At 42.8% G+C, this 19,869-nt stretch overlaps 1 protein-coding gene across 2 annotated transcripts in view; it reads right to left on the minus strand.

Annotated features, from left to right (window-relative positions):
* Window positions 1-19,480, minus strand: part of SLC24A3 (solute carrier family 24 member 3) — a 481,544-nt gene extending 462,064 nt beyond the window's left edge. The window contains exon 1 of one of the 2 annotated variants that reach the window (XM_049100282.1): window positions 18,989-19,480. In XM_049100282.1, the coding sequence (XP_048956239.1) occupies window positions 18,989-19,448 (460 nt within the window). In that variant the 5' untranslated portion in view covers window positions 19,449-19,480. The remainder of the gene's footprint in view (window positions 1-18,988) is intronic. The other variant, XM_025469153.3, reaches the window with a different exon arrangement.
* Window positions 19,481-19,869: the final 389 nt, after the last annotated feature.

A 19,869-nucleotide genomic window follows, 5' to 3' on the forward strand; every position in this document is an offset into this window, starting at 1 on the left:
CGGTGAACACAACTGATGAAGTTCTTACTCCCAGGAGCTGAAATTCTCCCTAGGAGGATAGCATCAGCACGGTGAGAAGATAAATACACGGCATATCAAATGATGACACATTAACTGCCCAGGTAAATGCCTGTGTGATGTGCACACAGAGTGGATCACGCCAGGACTTCCTGTTTTTGCCTCTCAGAATCAGACCACAGGGGACCTGGGCAGCACAATTGGTTAAGCTCTTGGTTTTGGCTCAGGTCATGATCTCAGGGTCATGAGATCAAGCCCCACCTCGGGCTCTACACTCAGCACAGAGTTTGCTTAGGACTCACTTTCCCACTCCCTCTGTCCTTCTCCTCCCCTCAAATAATTAAACAAAACTTAAAAAAAAAAAAGCAAAAAGTCAGACCACAAAGTCTGATACTCAAAGTGTATTAGTTTCCCAATGCTGTGGCAAGAAATTCCCACAATCGGGATGCCTGGGTGGCTCAGTGTATCTGAGCATCTGCCTTCGACTCAGAGCATGATCCCAGTCGGGGGATGGGGTCCCACACTGGGCTCCCTACAAAGAGCCTGCTTCTCCTTCTGCCTGTGTCTCTGCCTCTCTTTCTGTATCTCTCATGAATAAATAAATAAAATCTTTAAAAAACAAAAAGAAATTCCCACAATCTATGTCGCTTTAAAACAAACCAAAATCTTAAAATTCTAAAAGTGAGAAATCCAACAGGGGTCTCAGTAGGCTAAACTCAAAGTGTTAGCAGGGCTGTGTTCCTTCTGGAGGCTCCACAGGAGAATCCCATCCCTCACTTTCTCAGCTCCTAGCAACTGCCCACATTCCTTGGCTCATGGCCCCTTCTATCTTCAAAGACAGTAAATGTACCACCCTGACCTCTGCTTCTGCCCTCACTTTCCTTGACTCTGCCCCTTTTGCCTCCTTCTTTCACTTATGAGGAGCCCCACGATCACAATGGGCTCCCCCGGGGTGCCTGGTGGTTCAGCAGTTGGGCGTCTGCCTTCGGGTCAGGACATGATCCCAGGGTCCGGGATCAAGTCCTGCATCGGGCTCCCTTATGAAGAGCCTGCTTCTCCCTCTGCTTATGTCTCTGCTTCTATCTCTCATGAATAAATAAATAAATCTGGAAAATTAAAAAACCAATGTGCCCACCTAGATAATCCAGGATACTCTCCCATTTCAAAAGCAGCTTATTAGTGAACTTAATTCCCCCTTGCCATGCACCATAGAGTCACAAGTTCCCAAGATTAGGACACAGGCATCTTCGACAGGGAATGGGACCATATTCTGTCTACCAAGCTAGGATAGCTTCTGTTGAACTCCTTGGAAGGAAACATTCCTCAGAGATGTTCAGCACAGTGGAAACTACCATCATCTATCTGAGTGACTCTGAGTAAGTCATCTTAAACCAAAGAGGATAATATCATATAATCCATTGTTCTGCGAAGATAATTAAGTGAGATAAAATATGTGAAAGAGATGTGACATAGAAAAAACACTGATCAGGAAGTTAATGTTAGATAGATTAGCTGTTCCTGAATCCCTACATCCATAAATTAAATTTATTTTTCTTGGTAACAAACTAAAAATGTAAAGCTGAAATTTCAACAGGTATCCTGGGATGCTATGATCATCAGTCAATAATACATGGTTCACCCTTTCCTACATTCATGGAGTGTGGATGAGCCCCTGAAACAGAAGAATGGGACACGACAGGTGGGCTGTGGGATGTGAGAGCTGGGCTATGGCACACTGAAACCAGGTGTGAACCCCTATTTCATAACCATGCTGCTGAAAGGAATTGCTTTTAAGTATACCCCCACCCCATGAAGGTATCTTTCTATATCCACCCATGCAGAGATCCAATTCCTGGAAATGCAACGCAACCAGGGGAAAGAGTAGATGGATGGGGGAATATTGCCTTCTGCAGAAAAACAAAAAAGAGAGGAGACAGACAAAACCACAGGAAGATACGAAGTAGGCAGTGGATTTTGAAAGTATATGAATAAAGCTCCATCTAAATATTCAAACTACCAGGAGATCTCCTCTCAGGCAAGCTGAGTCACCTCAGAAAAGTTCACATAAACACAGGGAATTTGGCCAAGACCATGAACAAACAGCAACTAGACTTTCAGCTGAAGACATGCTAACACTAACCGTACACTATACCATATGACAGGCTGAGTCCACTGGAGAAATAAAAGAGCCCCTTCACAGGCACATACAGGGCCTGGATCTTTGCTTCCAAAAATAATTTGTTAAAGGAGGTAGAAGTAAATTTTAGAAAGAATATATTTTGTAATCTCAATAGCATGCAAAGAAAACATGGGCTATGCAAAAGAAAATTTAAAATGAACAGAAAGGCTAAGATTACAATAGCAGCTAGCTAATATGGGGATGGACACGATATGAAATCATTAAAAAGATGAAAATACACAAACAAAACCTAAATGGAACCCAAAGTGCTGAAAATAAAACCAATGAAGAGGAGGGGGAAAATGTAGAGACTCTTGAATAATGAAGAGGAAATGACAAAAAGAGGTAAATGATAAAACAAGAGGATGACAGACATGAAAGACAGACAAATAGCTGTCCGATCACAAACAGTTCATGTACCAAGAAAAACGACTGAAGCAAGTAAAAAACCACAATCAAAGGTCGCATTCTCCAGACAAACTGAAGGATAATTAGAAATTGGTATTTATGGAAGCCTGAGTGGCTTAGCGGTTGAGCGTCTGCCTTTGGTCCAGGGCGTGATCCTGGAGTCCTGGGATCAAGTCCTACATCGGGCTCCCTGCATAGAGCCTGCTTCTCTCTCTGCCTATGTCTCTGCCTCTCTCTCTTTGTCTCTCATGAATAAATAAATAAAATCTTTTAAAAAAAGAAATTGTAAAAAAAAAAAAGAAATTGGTATTTTAAAAATATACACACAAAAAGCACCCTGACAACTTGGAAATTAAAAATCACTCTCCTAAATAATTAATTGCAGAAAAAAATAAAACTATAATGACAAGACTATTTGAAAAGTACAATAATCACTACCTGACACTTTGAAACTCATAAGGTGAGAGTCTAAAGCTGCCCTCAAAGGCAAATGCACCATTAGCAAGAAGGAATAAAAATATGTAAATAAAGCACTTAATTCAAGATATTAGAAAACAAACTAATTAAGGAAGATTTTTAAAGAACTATTAAATCCATAATTGATTCAGAAAACAGGGAGAAAGCAAAGCTGTTAAAGATACACAAAATGGATCTTCCAAAAATAATAAAATAAGCCAAATACAGTCAGCTCTGATCAAGGAAAAAAGAAACACGCACGTTAGTAATTAGAAAGTGTTACATAATCACAATTACAGAACAAGTTGAAATTTTAAAATGCAATGCATAATTTGGTTCATCTAAAAGATCTTAATGAAATGGACACTTCTGAGAAAACATAGTAGCTCCTTGGAAAAGTAGTGGTAGAAACTGAAAAGTTTCTCCAAATTAATTTTAAGGAGATTGCTACAGGCCAAGTAAAAGCCAGGCAGTACTATATAAATGTTCTTTCAAATTTTAAAGTTACAAATAATCTCCATGCTTCATAAAATATTTTGGAACATAGGAGAACTTGGAAATCATCGATGAGTTTTCTGAAGTTAGTGTATTGTTAATACCAAAACCTGGCAGAGAAGCTGTATGTCAATATCTGTCAAGAATATAACAGCAAAAATTCTGTAATGAACATGAACAAATCAAATCTGATATCCTATTAAACGAAAAAATATCATGGCTATCTGAGGTTTACCACAGGAGCAGCTTCACATGGACATTTATGATATGTTATGCTAAACATTTCAATAAATGTTAATAAGACATTTGACCGCATACAACAACCATGACTGATTAAAAAAAAAAACTTTCAGAAAATAATTAATTAAAGGAAACTTCCATAGCATAATGAAAAGCAACTAACATTACCAAGAACCACCAGTAAAAATTCCCCAATTATAACATGAATCTAAAAATTCCATCTGGGACCTCAGGTGGCTCAGTCCTTTAAGCAGCCAACTCTTGATTTCAGCTCAGATCATGATCTCAAGGTCATGGGATCAAGGCCCACATGAGGCTCCATACTGAGCATGTAGCCTGCTTAACATTCTCTCTCTCCATCTCCCTTTGCTCCTCGCCCCCACACTTGTACATGTGCTCATGTTCTCTCTCTCTTCAAAAATTAATTAAAAATAAAAAAATAAAAATCCCCTCCAAGTGCACCTGTATGGAAGTGTAGAATCACTAAATTATACACCTGAAACTAATATCACACTGTATATTAACTAAATTAAAATAAAAACTTGGGGCAACCCAAGTGGCTCAGCAGTTTGGCACCTGCCTTTGGCCCAGGGTGTGATCCTGGAGACCCAGGACCGAGTCCCACGTCGGGCTCCCTGCATGGAGCCTGCTTCTCCCTCTGCCTGTGCCTCTGTGTGTGTGTGTGTGTCTCTCATGAATAAATAAATAAAACATTTTTAAAAAATAAAATAAAAACTTAACAGAAAAGAAAAAATAAACCCACTTTGTTGAGCACTTTTATCATAAAAAAAATTAAAAAATAAAAATTCCAGGAATGCCTGGGTGGCTCAGTGTTTGAACATCTGCCTTAGGCTCAGGGCATGATCCTGGGGTCCTTGGATGGAGCCACACATCAGGTTTCGGGTTCCCCGCAGGGAGCCTGCTTCTCCCTCTGCCTGTGTCTCTGCCTCTCTCTGTTTCTCTCTAATGAATAAATAAAAATCTTTATTTAAAAATGGAATATTACTCAGCCATCAGAAAAGATGAATACCCACCATTTGCTTTGACACAGATGGAACTGGATGGTATTATGCTGAGTGAAATAAGTCAATTAGAGAAGGACAATCATCATATGGTTTCACTCATACACAGAATATAAGAAATAGTGAAAGGGATTATAAGGGAAAGGAGGGGAACAGAGTGGAAAAATTAGAGAGGGAGACAAACCATGAGAGACTCCTAATTCTGGGAAATAAACGAAGGGTTGCAGAAGGGGAGGTGGGGGGGATGGGTTAGCTGTGTGATGGGCACTGAGGAAGGCACTTGATGGGAGGAGCACTGGGTGTTATACTCTATGTTGGCAAATCGATTTTAAATAAAAAAAATTAATTCATTAATTGAAAAAATAAAAAACAAAAATTCCATTTAATAGAATATTATTGGAAAATATAAGGTATTGGTTTGTATTACAAATTTGTGTTTATTATTACTTACAAGTTCAAAACTTAAGAATAAAACATAAAGAACAGAATTAAGAATAAATCATAAAGAATAAATATTTTAAGAAAAGATAGAAAGAATGAAACAACAGTCACAATAAATAATAATAGAATAGTTTTAACAAATAAACGTAAGAAAGAAATAGGGAAATAATTATGAACCCTGACAGATTTGTTTTATAGCCTTGATCAAATGAAGAAGCACATAGGAATGAAAAGAATCAATGCTATAAAATGTCATTCCTCCACAAATTATTTATAGATTTGTCAAAACCCAGAGGCTTTTGAGCAAAATTCGACAGAGATTCTAAAGTTCACCTGGAAGGATAAACAAGTGATAACAGCAAATAATTTTTTTTTCCTAGAACAAGAGGAGAGGGGTTTTGCCCTATCAGATAATTAATATGTTAATGAACTACAACAATTAATTAATGAGAAAATAGAACAAAACAGACATCACAACAACTGCTTCTGACACATAAGAGAACAAGCATGGAATAAAGGTCAGACCACAAACGTGCGGGTAAAGGAAAGATTATTGAATAAACAATTTAACTGTTAAATCTGTTCATCTGTTCAAGTTAAATCTTCATCTTAACTCAGATAAGTTCCAAATGAAACAAAGATGGGGTTTTTCCTATTAAATCATACAAATAGGAGGGAAAAGACATAAAGGATTATGTGGAATGAACACACATTTGAGATTCTGATTGTAAGAATAAGACAATGAAAAAGTACAAAAGAAAAGAGATATAGTTTTGACCAGATAAAAATGACAATTTTCAGTATGCCAAAAAAAGGGGGCAAAACTTCATAGGGATAAAAGATGAATATATAGAATATATAAAGAGATTTGCAAATCACTAAGAAAAACAGTTATCCCATTAGAAAAAAATGGAGAACAGATGTAGTTTTTCTTACATGATATATAAATGGCCAAAAAGATTTTTTAAACATTCAGCTTTGCTAGCAAAGTAAAGCAATGAAATACTATCTCTTCCCAATCAAACTGAATTTAAAATATGTAAAATAATCATAATATTCAATTCTGTCAGAGAACACTGAATTGAACACTCTCAAAGCCTACTGTTGGAACTTCTAATTTGTTCAAATTCCTTGAAAATTACATAGCAGGATATTAGCCTTTACAATAGGCATGCACTTTGACACTGACATAGCACTTCTAGGAATCCAGCCTAAAGGAATTGTCATTGATTATCAAAGACTTCAGTACAAGAACATTCTCAAAGTGAAGACAGAAAATACCTAAATATCCCAAATGGAGACCTAAATAAATAAATTATTGTATCACCAGAGAATACAATGTAATAGGACCATGGGTCTGGATTCAGACAGCCTGAATTCAAATACTATCTGGACACATAGAAACTTTAAGCAAGTTACTTACATGTTTTGTCTTATTTTTCTTTGTTGGTAAAATGGAGATTATAATGGTACCTACTCCACTGGATATTGTGGAGATTCAAGGAGCCAATACAGATGAAAGCACTTAAATGGCGCCTCAAGCATGCAAAGTATTCAATAAATACAGCTTGCTATAAATACTAAGAAAAATATCATGATTTTTAGTATGATTATTATACAGACACTAAAAATTATTTTTGAAGTTTGATGCCATGAAGAAATGTTTATTATAAGTTAAAAAGAAGAATCCACTAAATCTACACAATCTCTTTCAGGAAATGGAGAATAAGGGAATACTTCCTAATTCATTTCACAGGGCCAGCAAAACCAGACAAAGATAGTACAAGAAAAGAAAACTATGACCAATATCTCGGGTGGTCACAGATGTGAAAGTCCTCAACAAAATGTGACCAATTAAAATCCAGGAAAATAAAATAAAAAACACACCATGATCAAGTGGGGCTTCTCCAGGGTACACAGGCTGATTCTATATTTGAAAGTCAAGCCATGTAATCCATCATATTAACTATCTAAAGAAGAAAAATCATAGGATCATATCAATTGAGGTAGGAAAGGCACCTGACAAATTTCAATATCCATCTATAAGCAGATGAGAACTTTTTCAACTATGAAAGTCCTACAGCAAACATCATACTTAATGATGAAGGACTGAAGGCTTTCCCCCTAAGATCAAGGATGAGGGAAGCACATCCACTCAAATTCAACACTGTACTGGAAGGTGAGAAAAAGAAATTAAAAAAAACTGGATCTGAATGTTTACAGCAACTATATTCATAATTACCAAACTAAAAACAATCCAAATGTTCTTCAACAAGCAAATATATAAACAAGTTGTTGTACATCTTGTTTAATGGAATACTATTCAGCCATAAAGGGAATGAACTACCTACACATGGAACAATGTAGACAAATCTGAGGGGCATCCTGCCAAGTGAAAGAAGCCAATCAAAAGATTCCTTCCTGGAGGATTCTATATGTATGACATTCTCAAAAAGACAAAACCATGTTGACAGAGAATGGATCTGGGATTAGGGATGAGGAAGTATATAATTACAAAGGGTTAGTTTGAGAATGTTTCTGGGGGTGGGTGACATTTCGTTCCACATCCTGACTGTCAATCAGTTTTATTGTATATTAATTTTTTTTTAGTTTCAAAAGCAGTATCCAAGACATTTTATATAGGAGTCTATCAACTTTTGCAATGTATATGGGAGGAAGTATACCACAATGTTGGAAAATACCGCAATTGACCTGTCCTCATATCCAGATTTATTGAAGTAGGTACCATGAGTTTTCTCTCTGCATTGACCCCAACAAACACTTGCAATTTCAAATGACCACACTGAAATCCCACTAAGAAGGTGATGATCATTGGATTTTCAAAACCTAAGGTGTTAAGGTCCTAGGAAGCTTTGCTTTGTTTGGAAGTGGTGTTCAGATCACAGACTAAAATTGCAACACTAGGTATGAAAAATGTTGAAATCTTGTCAATTCAAAGCTCCCAACAAGAAAAATTCATGGGCATTCATCTTTGAAATGACCAATCATTCTCAAGGTTGTAGGAGGTGACTACCCAGATGGAAGGTAAACCAAAGATGTTCATTTTCTCCTGAAGCAAGCTACAAGTGTCCTAAGAGCCAGTATTTTCTGAAAAAAACAAATCTTTTGTTAAAAGAAGTAGCTCCCCCTGAAATTCCCTAATTTTCCCCCTTTTAGTGACTACATTGAATGCCAGATAATTCCCAGCAAGATTCCAACACTTCAGAAATATTTCAGAATTTGAAATAATTCCACTGAGTCCATCTGCATTAAATATATTTTTAACCTCAGTTTTCTGGGGGGGGGGGGGGGGTGTTAAGTACTTACTAAGCAAAGAGTCAGAAAACCGGGGTCCTGGCCCTGACTGTGATTCTCTTTCACATCAGGTTCCTCAAACATAAAGTCAGATGTTAAGAGACCACGGTCCCCAAGATCTCCATCTCTGATACTTTAGGGGACACATAACAGTGAAACAGTATTTCAGAAAGCTTGGCTAACCCGCCTGAATGAACAAGCGTCTTGGATAAACTTTGCACAGAGTGCTCACAACATTATCCACCAGAGAAATGGGTCACCAGCCCTGAGCGGCCTTTATCTGGCACTTAGCACACACTGCCATCCCTGGAAGAAAAGAATGCAACAACTGAGCAAGATCTCTACTCCCCAATCTCATGAATGTCCACTGACCTCACACTCCTCTCCCTACCCCCCAACTTACAAGCAGCCTTTGGTGTAGAGCAACATGACTGGTAGTGAAATTGCCTTTAATTCAAGAAGTTATAATCTTTTAACTTTACTTTTGGAGTAGGTGACAGGAGTTACTTAGACTCTTCCTTCCACATAAAAAGGTACACAGTCTGTGTGGTTATGAAAAGGGCAATGCAAGTTACCCTCAGGATGATGGATCTGTGCAATATTCTGATTGTGGTGGTTATGGCAACCAACACAGGTGATAAAGCTGTATAGAGCACATACACACACACAGGTACACACATACTACACACAGGCATATACACTTGTATACACATAAACACATACCACACACACTGTATACATACACAATGCACACACGTACTGCACACATATATACATACATAAGTACAAGTAAAACTTGAAAATCTGAATAAGGTTAGTAGCTTGCATCAATGGCACTATTCTGGTTATGATATTATAATAGAGTTTTGCAGAATGTTACCACTGAAGAAAACTGGGGAAAATTTACGAGGGGTCTCTGCATTATTTCTTACAACTGCCATGTGAATCTACAGCTATCTCCATAAAAATTTCAGTTAAAATTAAGAAGATGGTGAAAACTATGCCTTCCCCCTGCCCCTGAGGATAAGCCCTCCCAGGAGGCAACAACTTTTATCAGTTTTGAGTGTACAGGAGTTTAGAGAAAGGAAGAAGGCAGGAAGGGAGGGGAGGAGGGCAGGAGGAAGGGAGCCTGAAATAACTCAGGATGGTCCTGCAATGTATCAAAATAAATTGTTCAGCTCTGTCATACTCATAACCACCCTGAGACAACACATTGAGCCTTGGAAAATGTTTCCACTGAACAACACCCCTTAAAACCCCGCTTCCTCTCCTACTGGATTCCCACTGGATTTCCCTCCAGACACAGGGTGACCCATCTCCTGTCTGAGAAATCTGACCACTCAATGATAAAGATCCAGAACTTAGAGACATGGGAGCACTACCCAGTGACATGGCGCAGCCAGATCACCTTACAGAGAAACAGTCAACAGATCCTTCTCCTTGCACAGTTTCCAAGCATCATGTCAATGGCTTCACATAAATACGAGCAGACACTAAGAATCACTTGACTTTCACAGAAAGCACATAACATGGAAAATGAAACAAATAGACAACAGAAACTTGGAGAAACCAAGTCAGGATATAAGCAATGATACTGTATTGATGAACCAGAACAGGTTGCTACTAAAAATATCTTTCACAGGGATTTAAAAAAAGAGCCCTTAGAAACTAAAAACATGATGAAGGGGGGGGTGGGGGTGAATGGGTGACGGGCACTGAGGGGGGCACTTGACGGGATGAGCACTGGGTGTTATGTGTTAGCAAATTGAACACCAATAAAAAATAAATTTATTATAAAAAATAAAATAAAATAAAAAAGGAAATCCTTTTAAAAATCATCATAATAGGACCAGATATTGTAAAAAGAAAAAAAAAGGCAGGTATGTTGGAAAATAAAATATTTTAAAATGAAGTATAAAAAAATAAAATTAAAAAAAAATAAAAACATGATGGAAGAAATTAAAAGCTCAGTAGAATTAAAAGATGTGGTTAGCCAACCTATGGGAATTAGAGTAAGAGGATGAGAAAAATAACAGGAGAGAAGAGATAAGAAAATCAGAAGCTCAATCTCAGGAGTAAAACACCCAAATACAGACAATTCAGAGAGAAGAGAGAGTTTAGGATGCAGAGTTTAGGATCTCCAGATCCAAAGGACATTAGCATTCAGATTAAAAGGACCAGGTCAGTGCCCAGGAAAATGTGTGAAAACAGAACCACACCACCGAATTAACTGTGATACACCTGAACATTAGGAGAGGGGCAAAAAGCACACATGCTTTTCTGTTTTTTTTTTTGGGGGGGGGGGGTTTCATAAGAAAGAATTAAAAGTGGAATAGCATCAGACTTCTCAGGGGCAAGTTATAAGAGTTATAAGACAATGCCTTCCAGTTATAAAAGCAATGCTTTCAAAACTGTGTGGAAATTGTGTTCCAATCTGAATTCCTGATCCACTCCCACCTTCAAAATGTGGGGCCAGTGTTAATGTATTTTCAAATTTACAATGTCTCAAACCTTTGTATTGTAATTTCCACATCCCCCGTCTTAGAAGGCACCTGGAGTATGTGATCGCCAGAAACATACCACAAATGAAGGGATAAGCCAAGAAAGACAGGAAACTTACATGGGATCCTTTCAATATAGAGGGAACTGGGGGAAAAAACCCACAGGCAGGGAGATCACACAATGACAGCTGGGCAGCAGATTTAACAAGCAACCTGTCCAGACTTGAACAAGCCGGAAGAATCCAAGAAAGATTTCTTCAAAAAGAGACCTGGATAGACTATCCAATGGCAGTGAACATAGGCAGAGAAAATGAAGACGACAGAGGAAAGTTTGGGCTTAAATTAGTGGTGAAGGCTTAAAAAACAAAGCAGACAAATACTCATTCATGCTTAGGACAGAAAAATTAAGCCCAGTGGACTTCACAGCTCAGCTATGACGTGGCCGTGATAAGGTAAATGCTGACCACTGATCTAACCCAGGGCACCCAGTCTACACACTGGAACCGTGTGCCTCACTTGTAAAGAATCCCAATACCCATGCTACACCCTGAAGCATTAAGTCAGAATCTTTGGGGCAGGACCCAGACCTAAGTTGAGTTTAAAGTTCCCCAGTATTTACAATGTGCAGAGAAGATTGAGACCCACGGAGCTACGCAAAAAAAAGACAATTTTCACCCTCATGCATACTCTTCTCTGGTCTTTGTAGCAACTGCTTTGAACCTTGACCTTTAATGATCAGCTATACTCCACCTAGATGTCCTACCAGTAATCAAAATCAAAACATCCAAAAGTGATTATCTCGTGTTCCTCAAAAATGGTGCCATTGACTTCTTGATGTCAACCTGTGGCACCCCCTTTCTCCTGGGGGCCCATCCTCCCCACCCCCTTTGTTCTTACATCAAAGTCCTCCTCAAGAAACCTGCTTGTTACTTCCTATCCTGCAATAGGTTCTGAGTCCATGGTATGTCACTCAAGTGAAAATGATGTTTGCTGTGGTCAAACAATGTGGAAGCACAGAGGGAAACATGAAGAGAGAAATGAGTCAGGTTGCAAATGTGAAATTTCACCAACTAGGTCACAAATGAGCAGACAATAATTATTCTCACTCTCATAGAAATAAAGTGTGATTGAGAAGCAAGGAATAATGGCTAGATTTCATATTCAAATAAGCAATTTGCGATGGTAAAAACGCCTCCAGATATGACAAAGGCCTTTTCCCCTGCTTGCTGGAACTCCCACCTAATGTCTTTAGTCTAGATCATGACCAACATGCTCCACAGTCATGGATGAGTCTGGGAAAGTCGAGTATCTATCCAAGGCTCCAAAGTCTATGCACTGCCTTTCTAATCCCAACATTCCCCTTTCTATACATCTCGTTAAAAATTAGCCAAGGCTTCATTTGGGGTCTGTCCCTAAAGGTCCTCACCCTGCAATTCCCCATGATGTTTATATAACCAATTTATGTTTTCGCCTGCAGTGAATGAAAGAAGCCACCTCTCCTGCACCTTTGCCAACACTGGACATTATCATACATCTTCATTCTTGCCAATCTGATGTTAAAAATGGTATTTCATCATTTTTAAAATTAAATTTCCCTGAGGGGTGCCCGCATGGCTCAGCTGGTTAAGTGTCCAACTCTTGACTTTGGCTCAGATCATGATCTCATGGTCATGAGATCTAACCCCATGTGAGGCTCCACACTTGGCAGGGAGTCTGCTTGAAGATTCTCTCCCTCAGCACCCCCCCAAATAAATAAATCTTTAAAATTAGATTTCTCTTATTACTGTTAAGACTAAGGATTTTTTCTACTTATCATTTGCAATTGCTTTGTGAACTGCCTGCTCATATCTTTTGCCCATTTTTTATAATTTTGTTTTGTCCCCCATTCATTAGCAACCTAATTCCTTTTATTTTCCAAGTTCCAGTTTCTCCTTACCAGCAACGCCTCCTCTATATTTCTCATTCATCTCTCCCATAATTCTTGAAAATCAGTTGTTCAATACCTCTCTTCCCACTAAAGTGTAAACTACCACAAGGACAGTATTCTGATCAGATACCACTATTACCCCAATAACTCACAAAAAGCTTGCCACATGTGTACTCAGTGAATTAATGGAGGCCCTTGGGTCTTATACCAATAGGGTCCAGGCAGGAATTCATTCTAGAGATGCCACTGAAGAGTTTCTTAAAGGACTACTTACAAAGGTGGGGGTAGGGGTGGGAAAACCAACAAGGGAGGATGAAGCCCCCAGGACTCCCAACAATGAAGAGCATCACTGCCCCCATGGATGAGGACAAGGACAGGACAAGTGCACCTTCCAGGAGAGAGTCCAAGAGATGCCATCCATGTCTAAGAACTTATGACTCTATAATTATAACTGGCTAGACAGTGCCACCACCAACCACTTCATTCAGAGAAAACCTTCTTCCACTGGACCCTTAATACATCAAATTCTCAAATCCTACAGAAGAATACCATGCTTCAAACCATTGCAAAGATAAACAGAGGTCAATACCAAACAAGCTCTGAAGGCAGAAAGTGAAGGCAGGGAAAGAGCAGAAAAACCTGCATTACCTTCCTAGTGGGATCACTCGTTTGCCATGTGATTTCAAGGATGCCTTCTGAACTTTCTGTACCTCAGTCTTCCCAATACAAGAGTCTGTGTACTATTACTCCCCCAGAAAACTTGTATCACTCAAGGAAAAGGAATCTCCTCAAGGAAAAAGAGAGTTGCCAAAATCCTGTCCTATCAGCCAACTTCCACCAAGCCTTGAAATTCTCAGCAAATGGCTGGTTTTGCAATTCTTTTGGCTTTGCCAACCCTCTGGGGTATTAAAAAAAGAAAGAAAGAAAGAAAAAAGAAATCTTCCCACAAGGATTCAAGGCCTGCAAGTACAGGAAATCTTTGAGAAAAATCTGGGTTGATGAGCAGCTAAGAAAAGCCAGGAGAGACACATCTATATATGCTTAGGCAGAAAATAGAAAAGGTTGAAAAGCAATGTGTTTCTAAAATACTGCTTCTATGAAAGCAACCTTCTGTTACTCCTTTACTCTCCCCAGAAGACTGAAAAAGGCAGCGTGATTCCCATTTTCTATTCATGTCCTCCTAAGCTGAGGCTAGGGAAGGCAGTGGCATACAGCTCAGATACAAGTGGGCTTGCACTCAAATCCTACCACTTAAGTAGGTGACACTAGGCAAAGCACTCAACCTACAGCTCCATGGTAGCCTATGAAAAATGGGTAACAATATTGAATTTGATGGATGGGGGGAAGAATTATAAATCATGAAATTAAAATGTATGCCAGTGACTGAGCTCCTGACACATGGTAGCTAGTTTTTACCATGGGTACTGTAGATCAGAAATCAAAACAGCTTCTCTACCTAACAAGTGTCTTTTGAGCATCTATTCTGGGCAGGTGACACAGATGACAAAGGTGAGCAAAGATCAAAGGGTCCCTAACCTTCTGGAGCTTAGCATCTGGTGAGCAGGACAGGTTACTCAAACCACAGCCAAATAAATACATAATAACCAACTGTGATAAATGCTATGAAGAGAAAATTGTGGGTGTTCAGAGAGCCAAACGGGGGCTCTCTGAGGTCAGGAAGATCTTGGACCTGTCAGTGAAGGATGAACTAGCTGTGATGATGACCGTGGAACCAGCAGGTGTGGCAGGCCTGGGGCCAGATGAAATATCACCCCTTTGAGGAGCAGAAGACCCAGGCAGTGAAGCATGGAAGGGAGGGTGGAGAGGGAAGATAAAGCTGGAGAATCCAGCGAGGCATTTCTGTAACCCACACAAGAGATTAAGAGGCCGTGACCTTTGTTCTCTGAGGAAAAGGAAGCCACAAAGCTAAAGATGGCCTCTCAGATCTGCAACTGTAACTGAAATTTGCAGTTCCCACATGCACGCAGCCCTCTTTCCAAATACCACCTGATTTCAAATGCACTGCAATGTTATCATGATTGGAAGGTATTTCAAATATGTGTGTATTATTCACTGTTTACCACCTTGGGAAATGTCTCTGATCTCTAAGTTATTATTCCTTGGACCCCTGGCTTTCCAAAGACGGCCACAACACGTATACCCATATTAAACATCAACACACATGCCCGCATGCTCTCTTCACAGCATAATCGGATGCTCCTCCACTGAGTAAGTGGTGGCATCTATGCTCTCCCGCCCCAAGCTCTTTGACTTTGGGTTGACATCTGCCACTGCCTTGGCGGAAAGAAAACAGTGGAAGTGAGACCATGTGACTTCTGGGGCTAAGGCAGGAAAATGCGGTGTACTTCCACTTCATCATCTTGGAACCCAGCTGCTGTGCTCGAGGAAGTTCAAACTAAGGCACACAGAGCCATATGGAGAGGCCACACATAAGTGTTCTGGTTGACAGCCCAGCTAAGGGTCCAGTCAACAGCTGGCATCAACCTCAGATATGGGAGCAATGTTGCCTGCAGATGACTGCAGACCCAGCTGTCAAGTCACCCAGCCTTTCACTCTTTCCAGCTGAGGCCCCAGATATGGAGCAGAGACAAGCCATCCCTACTTGTCCAAATTCCTGACCCAAAGTATCCATGAGAAGTAAGAAAGAAAGAAAGAAAGAAAGAAAGAAAGAAAGAAAGAAAGAAAGAAAGAAAGAAAGAAAGGTAGTTTTATACCACTACATTTGGGTGGGATGATTTCTTATTAGCAATAGTAACTGGGCCAGAGTATATATATAAACTTCTTTAAGCTATATGTATTACATATTTTCCCCCTTATTCATTATTCACCTACCTAGGAACTTCCTAGAGAAGATGTCTATAATCACTCCTAAGTTAGAATCTCTGGGCTTGATTCACATGACTTTTGGAATAAAAAGAGGACCAGGTTCCTTACTTCAAAGAAAAACACTTTTGAACCACTCGAAACATACAAAAGCAATCCATTCTCGCTGCAAAAACAAGAAAAAAAGAAAACCCTCATTAGCAAATCTGATGCCTTATTTCAATTGACTCTGAAAACAGATCAAAAATGAGATTTTTATCAGCAACAACTAACTAGAGCATCTAGGACCTCTTGCTTTCTCTACCGCTGAAGGCTTGAGCGTTCACACAGAGTATATGCAGGCTTAAATAAAGCCATGCGCATAAAGTGTAGTTACTTTAGCACAGCGCCTGGCACTTAAAGGTCCACCAAGTTCCAGTTATTATTACTGCTTTTGTTACCGTGAGAGTTAACCCTTGTCTTGACTCCAGCGCTAACCTTCCCTTTAATAATGCTGGTGACCCATTTCAGCAGAAAGGAATCTATACTGGAGTTTGATCAGATGTGAAGAAAGGGAGCTCATATTCCATATGATCGGAAATGTTATACAACACCATGTAACCCAACTGCCACACCACACTCTATTTTGGTTTGGTCAAAGAACTGTCCTCCTTATAAAAAGGAGGAGGAGAAAGAAAAGAAAGAGAAAGAAAGAAAGAAAGAAAGAAAGAAAGAAAGAAAGAAAGAAAGAAAGAAAGAAAGAAAGAAAATCAATTATGTGCTAGAAAACAGGCTTCTGAGAAGTTACATTTAATCACTGCATGGATTTCAAGGTGAATAAATAAAAATATCTCCTTTGATCATTAGGAAGGTACCCCCCAAGTGGTTATATAAACATTACAGAGCTGCAGGCAGATGGTGGCATGAATACCAGGGAACAAGGGTGGGATCAAAGAGCCAGGCCACCTCTACTCCTCAATTGCTGTGTGACCTTAAGCGGATCACTCAGCCTCTCCCAGACAGAGTGTCTTTAAAACAAGGCTAAATTCTAAACTTTTTATCCATACTGAAAAGGACCCTTACATAGAAGAGCACCCAGGTAAAAGTCACTATTCAGATGCTTAAGTATGCTGAATGACAACCCCCCAAGCTAAATGATCACTTGCAGATTTCACACACGCTAATTTCTATCTTAAAATTAGCTCAAAAAACCTGGGCCTTGCTGAGAGTTGGCTAGGTATCACGTAATGAAATTATGAGTATCTACTTGAAGAAAAGGTGACTGGAGACAGAATTACAACTGGAATGGCTGGATGGCATCCCCTCTTCCCACTGCTGGCTTTTCACTGTTCCCCTCCAGTTGCTGGGGTGGGGGAGAATCTTCTGAAGCCCTACATTTATGGGAGGGGAGAGAGGGGCAGAAAGAATATGGGAGAAGAGAGATCAAGGGAAGGGACCGGGGAAAGAGCTGGAACTGCGTTGGTGGCACTTGTTTGGGAAACCATTTCAAAATGACATTTGAGTCACCAGGTTCCAAGTTTGCAGAGTTCTGCCCGCCCCCCCTTTCCCCTGAACATCCCGGCTTTCCCAGGGCCCAGGCACTCCCCTGCCAATGATGGACTTAACTATATCTCCATCCAGAAAAATGTCTTTTATACCCCAACAGCGGTAGGAACTCTGAGATTCACAGAGCCCTGGCACGCAGGAAAAATGGCTGGCACGTAATTGACTTGGCATGGTCCTTTCCAAAGGTGGCATCAAGTACAGACTGGCTTTTGCACTTGTAAAAATCAAGATTAAAAGGGGGTTAAATAAAGCCCTCCTCGTGAGAATCAGTCAATAGTTGCTTTTGGCAGGTCTGGCACTGCCCTCTGAGAGAGGTCCAGCTTCCCTCCCTAGCACAGCCCACTTCCTGATGTCACTCCCCATCACCAGATGAGCTGGGATTCAAGAGAAAGGGAGAGAGCTGTGGAGTCCCGACGGCTCCACGGAAGACCCGGGCAGACTCTCTCATATTACCATATATGAGGAAGGCTGTCAAGAGGTCTGTTAAGACCTGAACCAAGACCGACCATCTGTTTTCCCCATGAAGCCTGAGACCAGCCAAATTTGGGGGAGATCCCTTTTGCAACTGATGCCACCCCCTTACTGTCACTATCAAAATGCTTTTATTCTGCACTTCATAACGCCTGGTAGCAGAGCTGCATCGATCTTAACACCAAGGCACGTATTTGTAACGGCTTTTTCTCACAACCATTTTTATGGCTGTTTTCCCACGAACCATGCCACTTGAAGGGCTGGGATATAAAACCGTTTTTACAACAGTTATTCTTCCAAGTCTTCCCCTCTGCTATTTAGACAGCTGCCCCCCCAAATCCAAACTGTTTTCGGTGGACAAGTGTTCTGAGCACATTTCTCCACAAGGTCTATTTTAGCTCAAGAAAAGCCAAGGACAAAGATAAGACAAAAGTTGTGGGTAAAGGGCAGACCCACTGCGGGGGGGGGGGGGGTGTGGAATCTAAAAGATTTCTTCCAGAAATGCAAGTGCACAAAAGGAATCGGTCTTCCCAGTGAGTGGCCAGTGAGAGCCAACAAGCACATTCCTAAACCCTAGCCAGGTGGCGGACACTTTTTTCCTACCCACCCGAAGTTCCGGGCACCTGTTCTGGAAAAGCGAGTACGGAGCTCTCTATCTGGTCCATACCGCCTGTTCTATTCGGGGAACACTGCAGAATAGCGTGTTCACCAGTCAACCAGTCCCCCTCGGGCCTCAACAAGCCAAAGGTGTACAGGTGGTTGGTTACCTGCACAGGTTCTGAATCTCACCAGGACAACTTTATTGCTGGCCGTGGGGGACCTCTTCAGGGCCAGGGTCCCCTCCGCCTCTACCACCGCCCGCCCCCCACCCGCCGCGGGCCGGTGGGTAAGAGGGCTAGAGCCAAGGGGCGCAGGTAAGGGTTCCCCGGGCCGGCGCGTCTCCGCCCCGCGGTCCTCGCCCCTGGGCCCCCTCCCTCCTTCCGCGCCCCTCGGGACGGCAGCGGGGAGCCGTGGCGCCCGCCCCCCCCCCCCCCCCCCAGCCGCCAGCCTGCTCGCCCCGCGCGGCCCGGGAGCCCCGAGCTGCCGGAGCCGCAGCGCCCACTCGGGGCGAGCCGCGGGCACTCACCATTATGCTCCTGCATGCTCGACAGCGACCAGAGCAGCAGCGCCACCAAGGCCAGGAAGCAGAGCTGGCTCAGCAGGAGGTCCCTCCGGCGGCTCCGGCGACGCTCGCGGTCCTCGTCGTCGGGCGACGGCATCCTCGGGCGGCAGGGCAGCGGCCCCGGCGGGGGCCCGGGCGGGCGGCGGCCGCTCCTGTCGCGGGCGGCCGCGGCGGGGACGGCGGCAGGAGGCAGCCCCGCGCGCTGCAGCCGCGCGTCCTCGCTGCGCTCCCGCTCGGCCGCCGCCGCCGCCGCCGCCGCCGCCGCCGCCGCCGCCGCCTCTTCCCGGCCGCTGCCGGGCGCGGCGTCTTCGTCCTCGTCGTCGCTGTCGCTCAGTCCCTCGCCGCCCTCCTCCTCCTCCTGCTCGCCGCTGGCCCGCGCCGCCGCCTCCCGGCGCTCGGGGTCCCGGTCCTCCTCGCGCGCCATGGCTCCCACGCTCGGCGTCCGCGCTCGGCCTCGGCCTCGGCCTCGGGCGGCGGCGCGGCGGGGGCGGCGGGGGCGGCCGGGAGGCGGGGGCGGCGGCGGCCGAGGAGGAGGAGCGGGGAAGGACCGGCGGGAGGAGGGCCCGCCGCTGGCAACTCCGCGGGCTGGCGAGGCCACCCGGGCTGGCTCCGGCCTCTCCGGCTGCGGGAGCGCGTCGCGGGGCCGCCCGCGCCCTCACTGCATGTCCTGTCCGCGCGCGGAGCGGGGAGCGGGGAGCGGGGAGCGGGGAGCGGGGCCGGAGCGGGGAGCGGGGAGCGGGGAGCGGGGCCGGAGCGGGGAGCGGGGAGCGGGGAGCGGGGAGCGGGGCCGGAGCGGGGAGCGGGGAGCGGGGAGCGGGGCCGGAGCGCGCCGGGAGCTCGGGCGA

The sequence above is a fragment of the Canis lupus genome, chromosome 24 (assembly GCF_003254725.2).
Source record: "Canis lupus dingo isolate Sandy chromosome 24, ASM325472v2, whole genome shotgun sequence".
NCBI classification, from domain to species: domain Eukaryota; kingdom Metazoa; phylum Chordata; class Mammalia; order Carnivora; family Canidae; genus Canis; species Canis lupus.